Below are 17856 nucleotides of genomic sequence, written 5' to 3'. Positions count from 1 at the left end.
TCTTTTCTTTTTTGCATCTGATTGAAAGCTTCTTCTTCTATGAGATAAAAGAAGAAGAAGAAGAAGAACAAGAAGAAGAAGAAGAGTGTCTTGTTGAGATTTAGGATTATGAAGTTGTGGGATAAAATGATTAATCCTATAAAAAGATTATGGATTTTGGTGGCTACCCATCTTGGAATTCGTAAACAAGGTAAGTTCAATCAAATCAAATCAAATCTATTGTGGGTTTCATTAACCAACTCAGTATTCTTATCTTAATGACTTAATTAAGAGAGACAGAGAGAAGAATGAACAAGGGTGTGTAATACTATAAATTTGAAACAGGATTGTGGAAGCTGAGGAACGAGGTGAGGTCGTGCGAATACGAGGATGTGCACGTGATGTGGGAGCTACTGAACAGATCGGAGACAACAGACAACAACAACAACTATTGTTTCTATAACAACAAATCTTCTTCAACTCCACAAGTACTCAAGAAGACAACATTTCTATATTGGAAGACCTTCATTTCTTCCTGCCGTCTACCCAATTTCTGATTTCTCCTCCTTTATTATAGTATTTGATAAGTTCGTTGGTTTATTATATTTGGGGTGTAAGAGTACGGAAGAAGTGATAGGATACTCGAAAAAAAAAAAAAAACAGACCGAGATCTGAGATACACGACCAGATTTTATTTTATCCGATCAAGAGGCGAAATTTGTCCCATGCTTGTTTATTCTATTTGGGGTGTACAAATAACAGAACAAGTTTGGTAGAAGAAAGAGAAAGGCCGGCCAAGTGCATATGTGATTCACCTACCACCTACTCTTTCTCTATTTGTTGCTTCTTAGGTTTTTATTGGTTGAGTAAGTCTTGCTAAGTTTCTTCTTGTATATAATATATGAACTCAATAATGGTGCTCAAATAACATCATCATCATCTACCACAAAGCAATCATCCGTTATGAACATAAATACCACTGAGAGTAGGGTGAATTCTGAGTACATGTGTATCCCAATTAGAATAATATGTAGTTGAACATAATAGATCTAATTAAAAACAAGTAGTTGGGAAAGAAGAAGATGTATCGAAAGGAAAATTTGATTTATATTTTATAAAATTTGCTAAAGAATCGAACGACACTAGTTCCTGCTACTATGAACATAAATACCACTGAGAGTAGGGTGAATTCTGAGTACATGTGTATCCCAATTAGAAGAATAATAATGAGGCAAAGAATAAATAACAAGATATCAGAGAACAAGGAATTCTTACTTCTGAATATCTCTAGCCCTATAACTTGAATCCTCCTGACTCTTCTGGTTAAACTTATTAAACTCGATCTTCGTGAAAATTGCACAACAGATGAAAGTGAAGGTCTTCCCAATCAAACGACGAAGCTTCGGACTCTAAAAAGAGAGAAGGAATTATGGAGTTAACTTTTATCGGCGTAATTTAATTCTTTGGAGCTTATTCGTATGAATCTCGCAAACGAACCTTCTCAAGATGTATAGGCCAATCTTCTCCAAGTAATTGTGGATTTAACTCCAATGAAGCCTGAAAATCTAACAGAGATGCGGATACATATCGGCTTTGTCTTTCGATATATCCATTAAAACGAGGAAAAACCTCCTGCATCGGGTGTTCGTTTTTATGTCTTGACCGAGCTAATTCCATGCACGGCTTGACTAACCTCTTTAAATAAGCATCTAACCCATTATTCAAAAGATTAACGCAGTCCGTTGATACCCCAAGACCTTCTATTTCCAACTTCCTCTCTAACCTTTTCTTCAAAGACCTAGAATCAGGTAGCTCGTAACTGTTACGACACATCTCGGGATGAAATCTAGTTAGAGAGACACTACAAATGGATTTACGGGCAAAACCTGTCGGGACGGGGATTCCTAATGGAGCCCTAACAGGGCTTCTACTTTGTATTGTTGGGCTTCTTCTAACTTGTTCAACCTCTTCTCCTTCTTCCACAGATAAAACCTCAATAGGTGGTCGACTACCAAGAGAAACCAACTCGGTAGCACTTTGTTGCCCCTGTGATCTAGGAGGGATCGACTCATCACACACGATACTCTGGGTCTTCCCGTGGGGTCCGAGAGGACTAGGCCGATCCTTAAACTTTCCATTCCGAAGATGCGAAGATCTCCCACTTCGAGGTGATGGAAGAAAAACCTCTCCGTTACGTGATTCAAAACTACTACTTCGATACCCATTTCCAATTTTACCATTCAATGAGACTTCTAGGTTGCTTCCTTTCAAAGGCGGAGTTTTAGAGAGAGAAGCATTCCTGATAATTGATCTTATAAACTCATTGTGAAGTGAAATATTTTCCTTTCCAATAATACTAATACAGTGCTTACTAAATTCAGATTTTCGAAGCTTCAAACTGAGTAATCTAGTTAGATGATACAAGTACCTCTCTGCTTTCTTGTGCCCTAGCTTTTTGATAATTCGAGTTTTGAGCTCTAAAGTGTCAATTCTAGTAAAATGCCGAGAAGATGGCATTTTGAAATTCTAAGTTCTAAAACCTCAAAATCATCAAAACCAGACTTCTAAATCCAATCAGAACCCACTTACAGCTAATAAAAACCACAATTTCAACCAGAACGACGAAACCCTAGTTTCAGAAAATTGATCTCGATACGGGTCTTGCCTCAAAAAATTAGCTAAATCAATAACTTAAATCTTCCTTTTCTTAGCTGAATATCTGAAATCTGAAACAAATTAACAAAACCCAGATAGAAATTCAGCTGAAATGATCTGAAGTTCGATAACTAATTCAACAAGCAAAAAAGGGAAAATTAAAAGAAGATTAACAGACATCATTAGCTACAAAAAAAGTTTAATCTAAACATTGATTGAACAAATTACAAGTAAGATATGAACAATTTACAGAAACCCTAGACCCTTAATTTGGATTCTAGAAAAAAATCTCGAAATCGTGCAACTAGACAAAATAAAACCCAAATCAAACAGTATATATAAATCAAATAACTGAATTAAGAAAAGAGTCTGACCTAATTTGATCGAGAAGTATACTACTTGATCTTCTTCGTCGTCTCCGATCGATTTGGGTATTTTTAGAGAGAGAAAGTGGATTAGGCTTCTTTTCTTCCGTCGTTGGAACCTTCTTCTGGTTTTTCTATTTCGGGTTAAAACGCACGTGAGTGTTCAATTTGAGCTTAGAACTGATGAGATATAAAACCTAGACAGAGAGACCCAACTGACCAAGTTTGACTTGTGTTTTGATGTGTTCATGGAGAATATAATTAAGATTACTAAGAGGTTTGAATTGTTTGTGAATTGTGATTACACTGCTTCTCTATATATAATAGAGGGGTTATACTCCTGTGGCAGTGCCATCTACTTCACAAGTCGGAAGATCGGATGATCGATATTTAGTTGCGTGGAAATCTATCATTTATTGTCAACAACTCTTGGTTGAAGTGGTAAGGAGTATAATCTTAAACTAGACTAGTCTACAATGATCTTAAGAATAGTTTATATGATCTTTAGGATTTGTGATTGTCTTTATAATAGTTTTACGACATTTATGATCATATTCTCTTAGGATAAGTCATTTGATTTATTATGTGTGATGTTCGATTCAAGTATCTCACTACTCACAACTGAAATCTATTAAAACATCACGATTTGGTTCTAATATAATGATCAAGACACGCAGGTACATGTCAAATATTGGGTAATAATCTATTCTATTTAAGACTTGTTATTTGATCATTTTTTAAAGAAGATTATACTTCATTCGGAACCTAACTATTTTATTAAACTTTATTAATAAGAGATAGATCATAGATGATTGTGTTACTAAAATTTACCGCACATCTAACCGTTATAAAATTTGTTTTTGTAATTCAAAGAATTTTTATTATCAATTAAGACTGTCATATCTATATAACAAAGCAGATTGGTTGTGACTAGGACAATCTGACTAGGACAAAAAAGAGAAATAAATTGCCAATTGGATTGGTTTGTGGTGACTGGATCAAACCAAGAGCTAAATTTAACGTTTGATCGTTAATCTAGATTTCTTACGTTCTCACAAAAAGATTAGTTTATTCACCTTCTCCATATATCTACAATAACCTCCCAATAAATCATATTCAATTGCTGTCTTGATTACTTCATCTTCAATGAAATTATTTAAGTTATTCCCAGTCTCTTCAAATTCTCTTCAACACCCCACCGAATTTCATTCCTCATTCAACACCCCACTCATCATTTCTCTTTGCAGCAACTGAAATGGAGAAGTAAATTGATTCATTCGTTTCCTTGAAGTAATGAAGTTTTAAATTTCTAATTAAACAATCCTAAAATCATAGCAAAGTTCAATTTAATTTTTTTTTTCTCCTGATTGAACCAATGACATACATAGATTTGATTTGTTGGTTTTGTAATGGTTAAATTGAATTCAATATACTGTGAGTTCCAGCTGTTCTATGAAAGTCCTCAAGTTCAGAGATAGTATCTTCAATATTACTCTCTATAATCTTCTATATAACCAATTTTTTGTTATTAAAGGTAAGGATATTTAGCGTTTGGGTCAAGGATAAGTACTGGTTTTAGTGTTTAGGTCACAAGTTTGTCCGTTATAGGGTCTGGGTCACAGACTAACCATTGACCACGTTGACTAATGACGCAGTTAACTAGCGTCATTAGTCAACGGGTCAATGGTTAGTCCGTGACCCAGACCCTAAAGTCGGTACTTATCCTTGACCCAAACACTAAATAGCGTTGCTGTGAGTCGTTCCAAAGACGGAAATAAATTTGAACGCATTAAAATCACAAAAAGGATTTGAACATCAATTCTTTCAGGTCTTAAAGTTGATGGATCAATTTGGTCTTTGTTGTTCATAGTAATCACCATGATTCTTTCTTCAACCAAGTAGAGAAAATTTCGTCCATGAAATTCAAAATTGCTGATAAACTTATAGATATTGATTTCTCATTCAAATATGGATCTAAATCTTTAATAAAAGTAACTAATCGTTTTGTTGGTTGAAGAAGAAGCATTTTTAGGTCAGAATCATCAGTAACATTTGATATATTTATATCGTAGATATCGTAGTTCTGGAATTTAGCCATGGCGGAAACGATTGATGATTTTCCAGTTTATGGAAGACCGAAGAAGATAGCTTTGTTTTCAAACAAGACGTAATTGATGATAAAATTGTTTTAATTTAATAAAAGATTATAGATCTGATTTTACCTTGTTTTTTAGATGTGAATCCATGGCAATTGTATCGAAAGTTGTTAGATGAGTAAATGAACAGATCTTCACCTTTTATTATGAAAAGGGGGAAAAGCTAGGGTTTTCTGAAGTTGGGGGTTTTCCATGGTTCTTGAGAGTTAGGGTTTAAGAGAGCTTGAAAAGAGGGAAAGAGAGAGAGAGATGACCGGCAAAAGCTTGGCCGACCGGCCAATGCTTACGCCGACACGGGAAGAAGGAGTTGAGCTCGGCTCATGGAAGGTGGCAACAGCTTGGACGTTCATGGAAGGACCCTCGAGTTTGGGATTTCAAGGGACTAACTCGGTTTTCATGGCAGCAACAAATGGGACTTAGAACGGCTCACATCAGCTCGTGTTTAGTGTTTGGTTCAAGGATAAATACCGGCTTTAGGGTCTGGGTCACGGATTAACCATTGACCATGTTGACTAATGACGGTAGTTAGCTATCGTCATTAGTCAAGGGGTCAACTGTTAGTCCGTGACCCAGACACTATAACGGACAAACTTGTGACCTAAACACTAAAATCGGTACTTATCCTTGACCCAAACACTAAATATCCCTTAAAGGTATTTAGTTATCTATTTTTGATGTTCTTACGTCAAATTTGTGGATTCGACATGTTGTTTTGAACTTCATCCACTTTTGTTATCATTTGTTGATGAAACAGAGGGAATGAGTCCTTCCATTATTTATTTATTTGTAACATAAATAATCCTCTCAGCCACATACGCATATGATAAACAACCACATTTCTTGATTAAATATGGTAATCATGTGTTCTAAAATTTATATTGTTCTTGATGCATCTTACATTCTTCACTTTATGTTGTTCTTCCATTAATTTTATTCTTCCATTACTCTTTTTCTTTGATTATTATTTAATGGAATTATACTCATAAGGTGTTTGACAAAATGTTTGAAAGGCTGGAAATCAACAAATTTTATAAATGCTAACAGCTGTGGTGGACAACTTCTTAGACAGTGAAGATATTCTTGGCTTATGTGTCGAAGATGACAAAGAGAATAAAAGAGCGACTGTAGAAGGTTGCAGAGGACAATTTCATGTCGAGAAAAAAGTAAGAGGAAGGTCAGGTTTTCTTCGGGAATGCGGGAAAGAAATGAGTTCGTTGACTTCTACGGTCACTGTTGTCTGTGGAAATGCCAGGTTTTGTATCTCTACTTTATAACTTGTAGATAAAGATATTTTCGGAAGAGGATTTGTATTGAAAAATCGATACTTCTTGAAAAGCGTCGTCCTTATTTTAGGTTCTAGGTCACTAACCTGTTGAAGACACATAGAGAGAGCGCGTGTTTTCTTAATCAAAATAGACAATTATGTTTTCACTAAGATTTCTAATCTGACCACTTACTTAAATTTAAGTTAATACAGTTTTGTGCTTGATAGAGTGCCACAAATGAGAGACAGATCGGACTTGGTTGTGGGTCTAAAACAGCTTGGTGTAGATGCAGATTGTTTCTTGAGCACTAATTGTGTTCTTGTTGGCATTAATACAAATAGAGGCCTTCCTGGAGGAAAGGTGAGATTTATGTTTATCTTCGTTGTGGGTCATTAACCGTTTATGCACTACCTCTTCTCCAACTTTTTTTTTTTACATATTTCAACAGCAGAAACATCAACAACAAGACTACTAGGAGCTATTTCAACAAAAAGAAAGACTACTAGGAGCTATGTTGTTTATGAGTTTTAAGATTTAAAGATTGAGAGGAAATTATTACACATTTTTCTTATGTTTATAATTTATAAATACATCAGGCCTTCAATTTGTTTACTCAATGTGTGCACGAAAATCACTCTATCACCAATACAATAACCACATATTTGTTGTATGCATCGACTCTATCATCAATTTCTTATTATTGTTTGCTTCGTAATGGAGACTTTGAGTTTAAATGGATAAAGTTTGATTTTCAACCGTTTACGTACCACTTCTGACAGTGTATGACATGTTTAATGACGTGACATATTAGTGTACTAGATGTCTACCATGATCTTTGAGAAAATGTGTATTATTCTTTCTTGCATTTATAGAACTTAGTTTCTTATAATAATAATAATAAAAAAAAATTGTAGTACAAACTTTAGCATTATCTAAAATTTGTCCATTGGCATACCCATTAAGTTTTGAAGATTTACTTATATGTATGGCATTTTGTGTAGATATGTTTTTGGAAATAAGCCATTATGTCTTCTTCCTCGAGTTCTTGAATGGTTAATGTTTATATTTTATGCTTTCATTTTCAGGCGAAACTCTCTGTCTATTATAGTCAACATTTGGCAACCTAATCTGTGTCCCTTATGTCGAGATGACTTTAAAATTGATGGAACACTTCGATGTCAGAGTGGACCAAAGTGATAGCAGGGATAGATTTTGGGTTGAAGGTGGTCACAAGTACAAGTAAGTTTCATTTGGTAAAATGACTCAAATCCTTTGTGCAGCCAATAATTAGTCGAAAATAAGAGAATCGAAAAATATTTTATGAGTTAATTACAATTTTGTCTGTCTTATCAGTGGATATTTGTACTTGATGTTTCACTTCTCAATTTAGGGTTCCTGCATAATGACAATATATTTATAGTATTTGACTCAAGAGGTTGTTTTTAAGCTTCTCAGTTTCGGGTCACATGATATTCATGTTATACTATATTTTGTCACGTGATATGTCGTTCCGAGATACAACTGAAAAATTAAATTTTATGTTAGGCATTTTTTTGACACATGTTTAGAAATATCATGTATTGTGAGCTCCATTTGTTCGATGAAAATCCTCCATCAATCTAGATTTTGTATTTCCAGGTACTCGCTTAATTTTGCTTTTGGTTATGATGCAAAATAATTTTAGATGGTTAACGTTAGTTTTAATGCAATATATATTCTTTTACTACCTTCAATTTATGTTTGGGGTTTTCTTCAGTGTAAGAGATTATTACAATCTCTATGTCAGTAGTCTTAGTAGGCAATTTATTCAGCAAAACCCCTTTCATTCTTCATCGGTTTGAGTTAAAAAAAGGAAAAAAGATAAGAAAGGTGAATGTAAATGTTAACTATATGTATTATTGAAGTTGGCCTTTCTCAATATTTGATTTCTTCATAGAATAAACTCGGTCTATTCTTCATCTTGGATCTCTTCAAATATATGTTCGTTGGCTAGCTGCTAAGAATCACAAATGAGTTCATAAGAGTTAGAAACATAAAAACTCTCTGATCTGTATGAGATAACGTTTGGTGTTATTATGACGGGTAAAAAGGTTCAGTGATGATTCACTGCTTTGAGTTTATATTGTAATAATTTTATTAACCAGAAGCACGAAAAGAAAAATTATGTGAATTTGATGGTTGTTACCTATAAATATTTATTAGTTTTTGATCTTCCATTCTGAAAGCTATTTGTCAGTTCAAACTTAAATATCATACTTACGGTCATTGGTTGATATCTTTTAGTGATGTAGTTGGGTTTTGGTTGTTATTTCTTGTTAAAAATCAATTTGTCTATTGTTAAAAATCAATATTTGTGTTTTGTAATATAAATATGTATAGAGATAGTCCTTCCCGGTTACCAACTCCTATTCATTGACGAGAAGTGTCAAGAAATAACAACCAAAACCCAACTACATCACTAAAAGATATCAACCAATGACCGTAAGTATGATATTTAAGTTGGGTCGGTAATTATAAGGCCCAAAATGGGAAAGTTAGAGAGAATCAGGCCCAATACTAAATAATAATGAGGAAAAAACCCAGTAGGTAAAAATACAATTTTACCCTCCAAAATGAAATTTTCCATCCAAATCAACGTCAAAAACAATTTTGAACATTTCTGAACAATTCTTGGTTTGCTCTCGACAATTTTGTAAATTTCTGAACAAATCTTAGTTTGTCTCAACAATTTGTAAATTTTTGAACAAATTCGTTTTTGCTTAGACATTGTTTTGCCAAAATATTTCGCATTTTTTTCTTTTGCATTTTACATAGACAAACTAACACAAACATTTTGGCTACAACATTTTTCGATTTGTCTTGTGAAAAAATAAATGGTTTCCGCATTTTTTTTCCTTTCGACATAAATATAAAGACTAAAGCATTTTTTTATTTGTCCTTTGCAAAAATTAAAATGTTATGCATATTATATGTTGACTAATACATTATATATGTTGTTAAGAACATAATTATATATGACGCCAACATTTTATAATAAGTCGGGACATTATTATAGATATTGTCAATATTTTATAACAACACAATGATATATGTTGTCAATATATGAGGGTAAAAATAGAATTATAAAAAATATACGTTGTCTTGTTAACAACATAATTACATATGTTGTGAAAAATGTTCAAAAAATGAGTTTTTTTAACATTATTATTTTTTAGTGGGTTTTTTCTTATTAGGGTCTAGATTTTTGGGTTTTTCACTCATTTTTTCATTATTTTATTTAAAATTCTTTCTTTTTGATTGCGGTTCAAACTCCAATTCATAACGACCTCATTCGTGCCGAAGGCACGGGTTGTGCCTAGTTAAGTGAAAAATAAAAATGAATAACTAAAAGAGCTATTATTAAACTAAAGTAAGTCAAATTTTTGCCAGGTATTATCCAATATTCCAATGGGTATTGAAACTTTATTATTATCAATCCGGTAATATCCATTCCTTAACAAAAAAAAAAAATCCGGTAATATCCATCAGATAACAAACCATGTATGAAAATGAAACCTAAAATCAGTATATGTAATGAAAACCTAAAACCGATGTACGGGCTTGAGATCTAGTTTCTATTCAGTTTTAGTAAATGGGTGCCCATTGACACTATGGAGGATAAAAACGTCCAACAACCCGTTTGAGCTTATGGACACTGGAGATCGTTTGAGCGTATGGACACCCGAAACCCTAAGACGGATTCAAGTCGAGTGACCCGATGAAATTGGTGCGATCAGCTTGGGTCCGAACTCGTCATGAACACTCGAGACCGTTTGAGCTAATGGACACACGAAATCCAAAGACGGATTCAACCCGAGTGACCCGATGAAATCGACACGTTTGGCTTGGGGTTTGATGCGCTAGCTGACATCCCGCCCGAGTCTGGCCCCTTAGTATTTGCCCTACATAATCCAATTTTAAAGGGAATATGTAGAATTTTAGAAATTTTCCGGAGAAATAAATTTTAAGGGGAATAAAAAAACACTCCACCTCACCTCACTCTCTCTCCACCTCACCTCTCTCTTCTCCGACAAGGTCGCCGGCCGGAAAATTTTCCGGCCGGCGACCATTAAAAAAAAAATCACTCTCTCTCTCTCTCTAAAAAAACGTTTTTTTTTCTTCTTTCTCTCTCTAGAATCTCTCTAGAACAAATCTAGAGAGAGGAGGGAGAGAGTGTGATTTTTTTTTAATGGTCACCGGCAGGATCATTTTCCGGGCGGCGACCTTGTCGGATAAGAGAAAGTGGTGGGGAGAGAGAAGATGAGGTGGAGAGAGAGAAGTGAGGTGGAGAGAGAGAGCTGAGGTGGAGAGAGAGAGAGAGCTGAGGTGGAGAGAGAGAGAGAGCTGAGGTGGAGAAACTATTTTGCTTTCCCCCTAAATAAAATTGTCAAACAAAATTGACCAATTTTTTACCAAGTCTTCACACCCCGAAAACTATTATGCTTTCCCCAAAGCGCTGACCAATATATGCTATACACATATTAATACATATAAATGAGGTGGAGGACCGCGGATGTGATAGTTGTATGGTGGTGGTGAAGAAAGAAACAAGGTATAGTGGTGGTCCGGTGAAAGGATGTACTACAGTAAGTTAATATATATTTGTATTTCAACTGTACTATGACATTTTTTTTACATACTTTGAAGCGTGTCATAATAGCAATAAGAGCTTATATTTATGATGTGCATATTATATATTCAAAAAAAGAAAAAAGATGATGTCTGTCTGGATGTGGCCTCTCTTGACTAGAGCGTAAAGCCTTTTTAAATAGTGAAAAATCTGAGGCCCGATTGTTTGATACTCGATAAATTCGAAATGTTTGACAGAATAGGGCGGGTTTTGGACCCTAAGACATTTCAAATAATCCGTCCAAATCCATCGTATAATCTTCATGAATACAGAATTCAGAGCCCAATCAACCCGACCTGATGAGAGAGTAAGCCTGTGGTCACCTGACTCGCCCGATTCCCACCCTTAATGGACACCCCATTAATACAGAGATGGAGAGGGATGCAATATGAACCAACTGCAAGCGATCGAGCTGCATACGGAGGAGCATTGTAAATTTTGTACGGAACACGTAAAATATAGTTAACTGAAAACGCCCGACCTAAAAACACACACACACTCTCTCTCTGTATCTTTAAGAAGCGGCTGCGACTCTGCGAGCTAGGGTTCATCTTCTCCAACTACATAAATTTGGGGAAATCAAATGTGTGAAATTCACAACTCTAATTGTGAACTGGATGGATCTTGGGCTTGGTAAGTGGTTTCTCTTCAAGAACTTTTTGTGAAACCATTGTTTATCTCTTTCATAATCGGTAACTTGATTTTGGGATTGTTTATCAAAATCGAGAAATTTAGATTAATCTGTGATATGGGTTTTGGGTGAAATAGATTAGTGCGAAATGGGTCATTCTCAATTTTGAAGTAGAAATGAAGTTCAAAATGCTAAACTAAAAAGTTTAAGAAGAAGATTGAAATCATGAATTGAAGAAGCTAGGATGGATATAGCATATTTGGATTTTAATTTGCTATGTATTAGATTCAAATATTTGGTTTTGAATCGACTTTAGGTATTACTATTAGGTTATCGTTATGTTTTGAAACCCTAATTTTGTTCCACATCAAAAGAAACCCCTCATCATCCTCAAGGTTGATGTCTTCTGCTTTATGTTTTATTCTTATTCTCTACTTCTTAGTTTTAATTTAGTTTTTTTTTCTCTGTTTTAGAGATTGAACTTAGCCCAAGCTTGCTGTATTGAGATGACCAGAGTCTTCTAGTGGATTAAATCTGTCATTTTTCAATTGCCGAGCTCTAATCTGATGACGACAAGCAACTTACATCTTATGAGGTTAATACTGAGTTGCAGAAAAGTAACGGCCCAAGTGACAAACGTTAAAACCGATTCAATTGTGGCAATGGCTTCTTCCTCTGAACAGGAATTTATGGCCCAATACAGGGCAAAACTCAATAGGATCCCTCGATCTCAGAATCTTTGGGATGCTAAAGTTGCGTCTAGAGTTGGCGAGAAACTAGGGTTTCGCCTCAAAGAGATTGGTGTCTTGGATGTTCATATCGATCTTCCAGAAGAACTCTCCAGGCATATCTACCATAGGAAGATGGTCATCCCCCTCTTTGGGTCAGTGAAACGTGCTGGGGTGTCTATATCTGGAGTAGAAAAATTGGAGTCACCTTAAAGAAAATGCTAGGGGTGTTGAGGAAGATACTAGTCGGATCGAAGAGTTCTTTGATTTATAGTCATTTTAGGGTTTTCTAATGCTTACTCTTGTTCCAAACAAGTTGAGGATTGTGTGTTCAGTTTGGAGTAATCAATTTTGCATTTATTATACTTGTTTCATATTACTTGTTAGAATGTGAGAACGTGATATAAAATAATTGCAATTTATCGTATTTCTATGTTCAATCCAACAGCTTACTAACGTTGAAAATCGGTTTCCAATCCTACCTCCATTATTCTTAACGCTGATGAATTATTCTACTGTAATAGTGAATGCATTTTTTTCTTTATTATATCCAAGTTCTTATTTGTACTTGGTGTATCTCTTTATCATTATATACGATCGTTACACATTTTTTGTTTCATTGGGATTTAAATAACAGTAAGCTTCTAATTTTTTTTTTACATATGGATGTGGTCATGTTTTGTGCTTGTTGTAGGATATGCAACCTGTTTGCCTCAAGTAGCTTGGGTTTTCACCGATACTATTAATAGTTAACCAACGATCTTTACATGAAAACTGGTTGTTTAATTATTGTTGTTGACTTGCTTGCTAAATCAGTCTTTTGATCAAAGAATTTCATCAAAACTGATTGTTTTCTGACCGAATTTAGTCCATCAAGATTAAGGTCTTACGACTTAGGATTTAAATGCTATATTAATGGTGTTTGTTCATAACAGCCTCCAGGATTCTAGTACCACCCCATAGAGTTCAAGGTTTAAGAGAAAGAGAAGCTCCAGTACTCCATTAAGGGAGAAGAATGAACGAGGTACGTGATGAACAGAAGTTTGGTCGAGGATATCAGCTAAGGTTACTTCTGCAGTGGCATAAATGAGTTCTGCATGTACAAACTTGCAGTTTATGTACAGAGAGAAAGTACTATTAACGACCTGCAAGAGGGAAGAAGTGACCTAGAGTGAGTGAGAAAATGGTCTTACGGTGAGAAATCAAATTTATCTTCTCTTCTATGGGATATTTGCAGGTTATGGGGTTACTATAGAGAATGCCCGTGTGCCTGTATTGAGGTGGGAGGAAAAAGAGATCTCGTGGAATCCAGTCAATCTGTCTGGGCATCTGTTGCTTTCAGAAGACGGGCTGATCGTATTGTACATCTGCTTCACAGATCATTCTCACTCTAGCTTATCTCTATAGTTTTGAAGATGAATCTCCGAAAAATGAAATGGTACGTTTATACCCAGTCTTTGTTTTCTTTTTCCTCGATGTGGTGGACCAGGAGATAGCTTTTGGTCTGACTTATCTATTTGGTTGGTATCTCAACATATTCTTATGAAGAAGTGTGTATTATAGGAGTAAGTCATTTAGTGCTCAAAGATTTTCTTTTCCAAATTATTCGTAGTTGTAATCTATTCGTCAATTAGCAGTTCTTTCTCCTGTTTTTTGATACTATTGTACACATTGCTTCTTTTTATTTTCTTTCTTATAGTTAGTCTTTTAGTCTTCTTGTTTTGTTAGATGAGCATTTGGATTGAATTTGGTTTTGTTACGTTCTTTTAAGAAGATAACTCATCATCGCTTCTGAGGAATTTTGGTGCTCCCTGAGGCATTTTGTGATGCTTTTGGAAAGATTCTTGGTGAAACAGTAAAAGCCACTTAAAGGGGACTTCTTTTGGGGCCCTTTAGCCACAGATCTGTTGCTGTGGTCAGCCACGCTTTTGTTGCTGCCTTCAATCACGCTTTTGGGGTTGCTATTGGCCACGCCTTTTGCACGGCCTTCGGCCAAGCTCAAGCTTTTTTTGGCTTTTGCACGACCATCCGCCAAGTTGGAGCTTTTTTGGCTTTTGCCCCACCTTCGGCCACTCTTTACTTGTACGCCACTCTATTTATCAGGTCTTTGGCCATGTTGTTTAGGGTACCCTATTGCCACGCCGTCCAGCCTGCCCTTTTTGTCACGTTGTCCGGGCTGCCCTCTTCGCCACGGTGTCCCGCTGCGCTCCTCGCGACGCCGTCCAGGCTGTCCTCTTAGCGTCGCCGTCCGGGCTGTCCTCTTCGCCACGCCGTCCGGGCTGTCCTTAGATTTTAAGGGTCGAACCTAATACTAAGTGGAACTGAAGAGTTGCATATTACTAGTATTCAATTTTTGGATGAAGCTCCTCAAAACATCGGACAGCTAAAATGCAGTCCCATATAATCTTTGCCATGCGTGTCTTGTAGTGAGGAGATTAGTAGGGCCTTGAACACCAAAATGGTCAAAACTCATCACTTAAAAAGCTCAACTGTTTCCATTAAAAAGTGACGTGTTTATCATCTACCAAAATGCAGTTATTGAAGAGGCCCGTTTACCTACAAACCCAGCATTCAATTCTCTTCACAACCCCTGGTCTCTGCAACTCAATACATCCCTCCTCCATTAAATATGGAATTAAAGAGGAGAGAGAAAGAAAGTTTTAAAGACAGAGAGAGAGAGAGAGAGAGAGAGAGAGGACCCACAACATGCAACTATTCTGATTATCATCTGATATGGGTAGGAAATGAGCCTGAAACTCTGTTCATTTCCATTGATTTGCCACTAGTCACTGTATATATTCCATATGAAGGAGTAAAAAACAAGAGGTCCCAATCTTGTTTTATTTTTCTTCTTTCTTTCAAGATGGGTTGAGCACCTTCATCTACATAAAGGGTTTTGGGAAAAAACCTAAAAGAGAAAGCTAACAACATCAGGTTGAATCTTTTTCTTGGTTTTCAGTACTTTTGGGGGGAAATTGTTGCTTGACATTAAACAAGATGAGGTTTTTTGGTGTGTGGGTTATGTTCTTGTTGGTAGGAACAACATTTTTGTTCCTTTCATTCAAAAGTAGCAGCAAATATAACAACACAAGCTTGTCTTTTCCTGGTAATTCTTCTTTTCTTTTGTTTATATTCTGATTTTTGGTTGCTTTGATTGTTCAGATTATGTTGTTTCCTTTGATTGTTAGTGATGTTTGAGTATTTTGGGGTTAGGTTTTTCTATCTGTAAATTGTCTCTCTTCAATTTCTTATAATTTCTCTTTCTCAATAGTTATTACCATTTCTAGTGATCAAAGAATTGAATAGAAATCATTGAAGAATGGGTGTCTCAGTTGACCTTTACCTCCCTAACTATTAAGACTTTATATCATCCAAAGAACTAATGATTGTGATAGATAATTTCGGCACTCTAACATAGATTTATGAAACCTAACAAAAAGGAGTCATACTTGAATCAACTAAACAATTGATGGGCCAAAAAAAGAACGATAGAATTCGATCCCGGGATAGAATGGCCATAAGTGGATAGTTACCATCTCGGCTGCACATTGTTTGGTTCAAATACTATACCTAGAAGAAACATATCCTAAATTCCATCCCGGGAATGAGCCAGGATGGTCCATATGTGGCGCCGCCCTTGGCCAATGTTTGGTGTCTTGGAAAGGAATGCAATAAACCCGAATATCGATCTCATAATGTAATTTTTAGTAACTCCATTACCTTACTTTATAGTTTGATTTGGTTAGAATAGGACTGGTAGAAATTGATTTTTGTCCATAAATTATTTGATTTTGGGTTCAAAGGGATAAGTGATCATATATATACACAAACTAGTTTCTAATCATTTTGTTTCAAATAATACATATTTTTCCAAAGAGAATTCTCTTTTGAAATAGTAAGATTGAACTCTACTTTCCACAATGAAGAGACACAAATGTTTGAGGTTTAGAAGTCATACCGTCTTCATTATTTTAGCTACCTATGTGCTCAATCTCAACATCGAAGATTTAATGCAGATATAGTCTTTCATCGAACTGATATTGATTTCTCAAAGATCGTGCCACATAACAGGAAAATGAAGGTAAAAGTTATGCTTCTGAAACTTATGAGTTAAACTATGGCGATAACATTATGTGGTGTCCACCCCCCTTTGTTTAATGGTTGGATGCCCCGCTTAAGCCCATGAGGTCGTGGGATCGAATCTCGGTGGAAGCAGTTTGCCATCAAGATTTGTCCCATCTAATTTAGACAATATATAAAGTAAATATTTGTAATAAATTTGTCGGGCTTTAGGCCTCTTTTATATTGTCGGACCTTTTTACAGGAAACAATGAAAAGCTATGAAGAGACAATGAGCACTAATAGGAAGCAGAGAGAAAATGCAAACAGTTTAAATATGGAGGATTACCCTCGCTTCGATCCAACTCCAAGCTCAAAAGCTAAAATACACGCTGGACCAATTGAACACGGATCTCCATTTATGCCGTATATTCCCAAGCCAACGCCTCCAACTCCTCCAAGTCGTCCTAAGCAAGGTTCTTCTCCTTAAAGTAGGGCACGAGAAAAAAAAAAACTGTGAGTTCAATCTTAACATCAATGAGTTCTTTGTTGTTATATATTAAGCTAGAAAATAAATAATAGAATGACTTAGTTTGTCTAATATGTTAGAATATTTTTTCTTTCGAGAAAAAGATGTACTCTTTCTAGTTTCTGTTAGAATATTCATGTCTTCGATCTTTATGATAACAAGTTTGTTCGAGTCTAGTGGTGCCTATAGACATGTGAAGTCCAACCTTTTCGACTGAGGTTGCTAGTGGTGCTTATATGGTATAGCCATGGCAATGGCGGCTTATAGAATTTCCAGTAAGGTTGTGTTGGATAACCTTCTTTTTGGTGGGAATAGGTGAATACTGAACACTAAAGATATGAGTTAATTTCGCCAACTCTTGGAAATAAACACACTTCTTCCCTGCTATCAAACACAACCTTATGGCCATATTCGGCGTACGAAAAAAGAAAGTGATCGCAAGGATATCATTCTTTCAATGTGATTGAGGAGGGCAACTACAATATCCTATTCTTTGGATTAGTCAATAATAGGATTCGGTAGAAATTGATATTGCTTGTAGTCTCTTTTATTAAGGATTTCAAGGTAAATGAAATTGCAAATTAACCCATCCCTTGGGGTTGATGATTCCCCTCTGAAATCATAATCCGTTGAGGATATGATTCTTGATATTGAGGATGTGATTATTTCTCCACAACATCGTGTGTCCTGACTCAAGTGATGTTGTGGTTGGGTTTAACAAAAAAAAGAAGAATTGGCGCTTACAAAATTTGTATTTTGGTAAAGGCAAGCCTTTTATGCGTGAACCCATCACAAGAGACCTTTAGCAAGAAAAGAGGCG

At 35.6% G+C, this 17856-nt stretch overlaps 2 protein-coding genes and 1 long non-coding RNA gene across 4 annotated transcripts; 2 read left to right on the top strand and 1 right to left on the bottom strand.

The window, feature by feature from the left end:
* Positions 1 to 1064: 1064 nt before the first annotated feature.
* Positions 1065 to 3291, bottom strand: LOC147532519 (uncharacterized). Of its 2 annotated transcripts, none has more exons than XM_086648378.1 (2): positions 3009 to 3291; positions 1065 to 2705 (listed from the first exon to the last, which is right to left on the bottom strand). In XM_086648378.1, exon 2 carries the CDS (start codon positions 2494 to 2496, stop codon positions 1450 to 1452), a length of 1047 nt encoding a protein of 348 aa, XP_086504504.1. In that variant the 5' UTR covers positions 2497 to 2705; positions 3009 to 3291; the 3' UTR covers positions 1065 to 1449. The 2 variants fall into 2 exon arrangements, with proteins under 2 accessions (XP_086504504.1, XP_086504503.1); XM_086648377.1 differs by having other exon boundaries at positions 1065 to 2698; positions 3009 to 3164.
* A 645-nt stretch (positions 3292 to 3936) lies between these two features.
* Positions 3937 to 7916, top strand: LOC147532518 (uncharacterized). Its single transcript, XR_015227727.1, has 3 exons — positions 3937 to 4533; positions 5809 to 6780; positions 7506 to 7916. It is a non-coding gene; the product is annotated as an uncharacterized LOC147532518 (long non-coding RNA).
* Positions 7917 to 11581: 3665 nt separating this feature from the next.
* On the top strand, positions 11582 to 12888 carry LOC147532517 (Ribosomal L18p/L5e family protein). The gene is made up of 2 exons (XM_086649068.1): positions 11582 to 11722; positions 12194 to 12888. The coding sequence occupies exon 2, from the start codon at positions 12287 to 12289 to the stop codon at positions 12659 to 12661; it is 375 nt and encodes a 124-aa protein (XP_086505194.1). The 5' UTR covers positions 11582 to 11722; positions 12194 to 12286; the 3' UTR covers positions 12662 to 12888.
* Positions 12889 to 17856: the final 4968 nt, after the last annotated feature.

This window comes from Eschscholzia californica, unplaced genomic scaffold (assembly GCF_041429995.1).
Source record: "Eschscholzia californica isolate CP2 unplaced genomic scaffold, dmEscCali1.0.p SCAF_6, whole genome shotgun sequence".
NCBI lineage: Eukaryota > Viridiplantae > Streptophyta > Magnoliopsida > Ranunculales > Papaveraceae > Eschscholzia > Eschscholzia californica.
The sequence above is the reverse complement of the archived record's forward strand: the minus strand, read 5'-3'. Positions and strand labels throughout refer to the sequence as shown.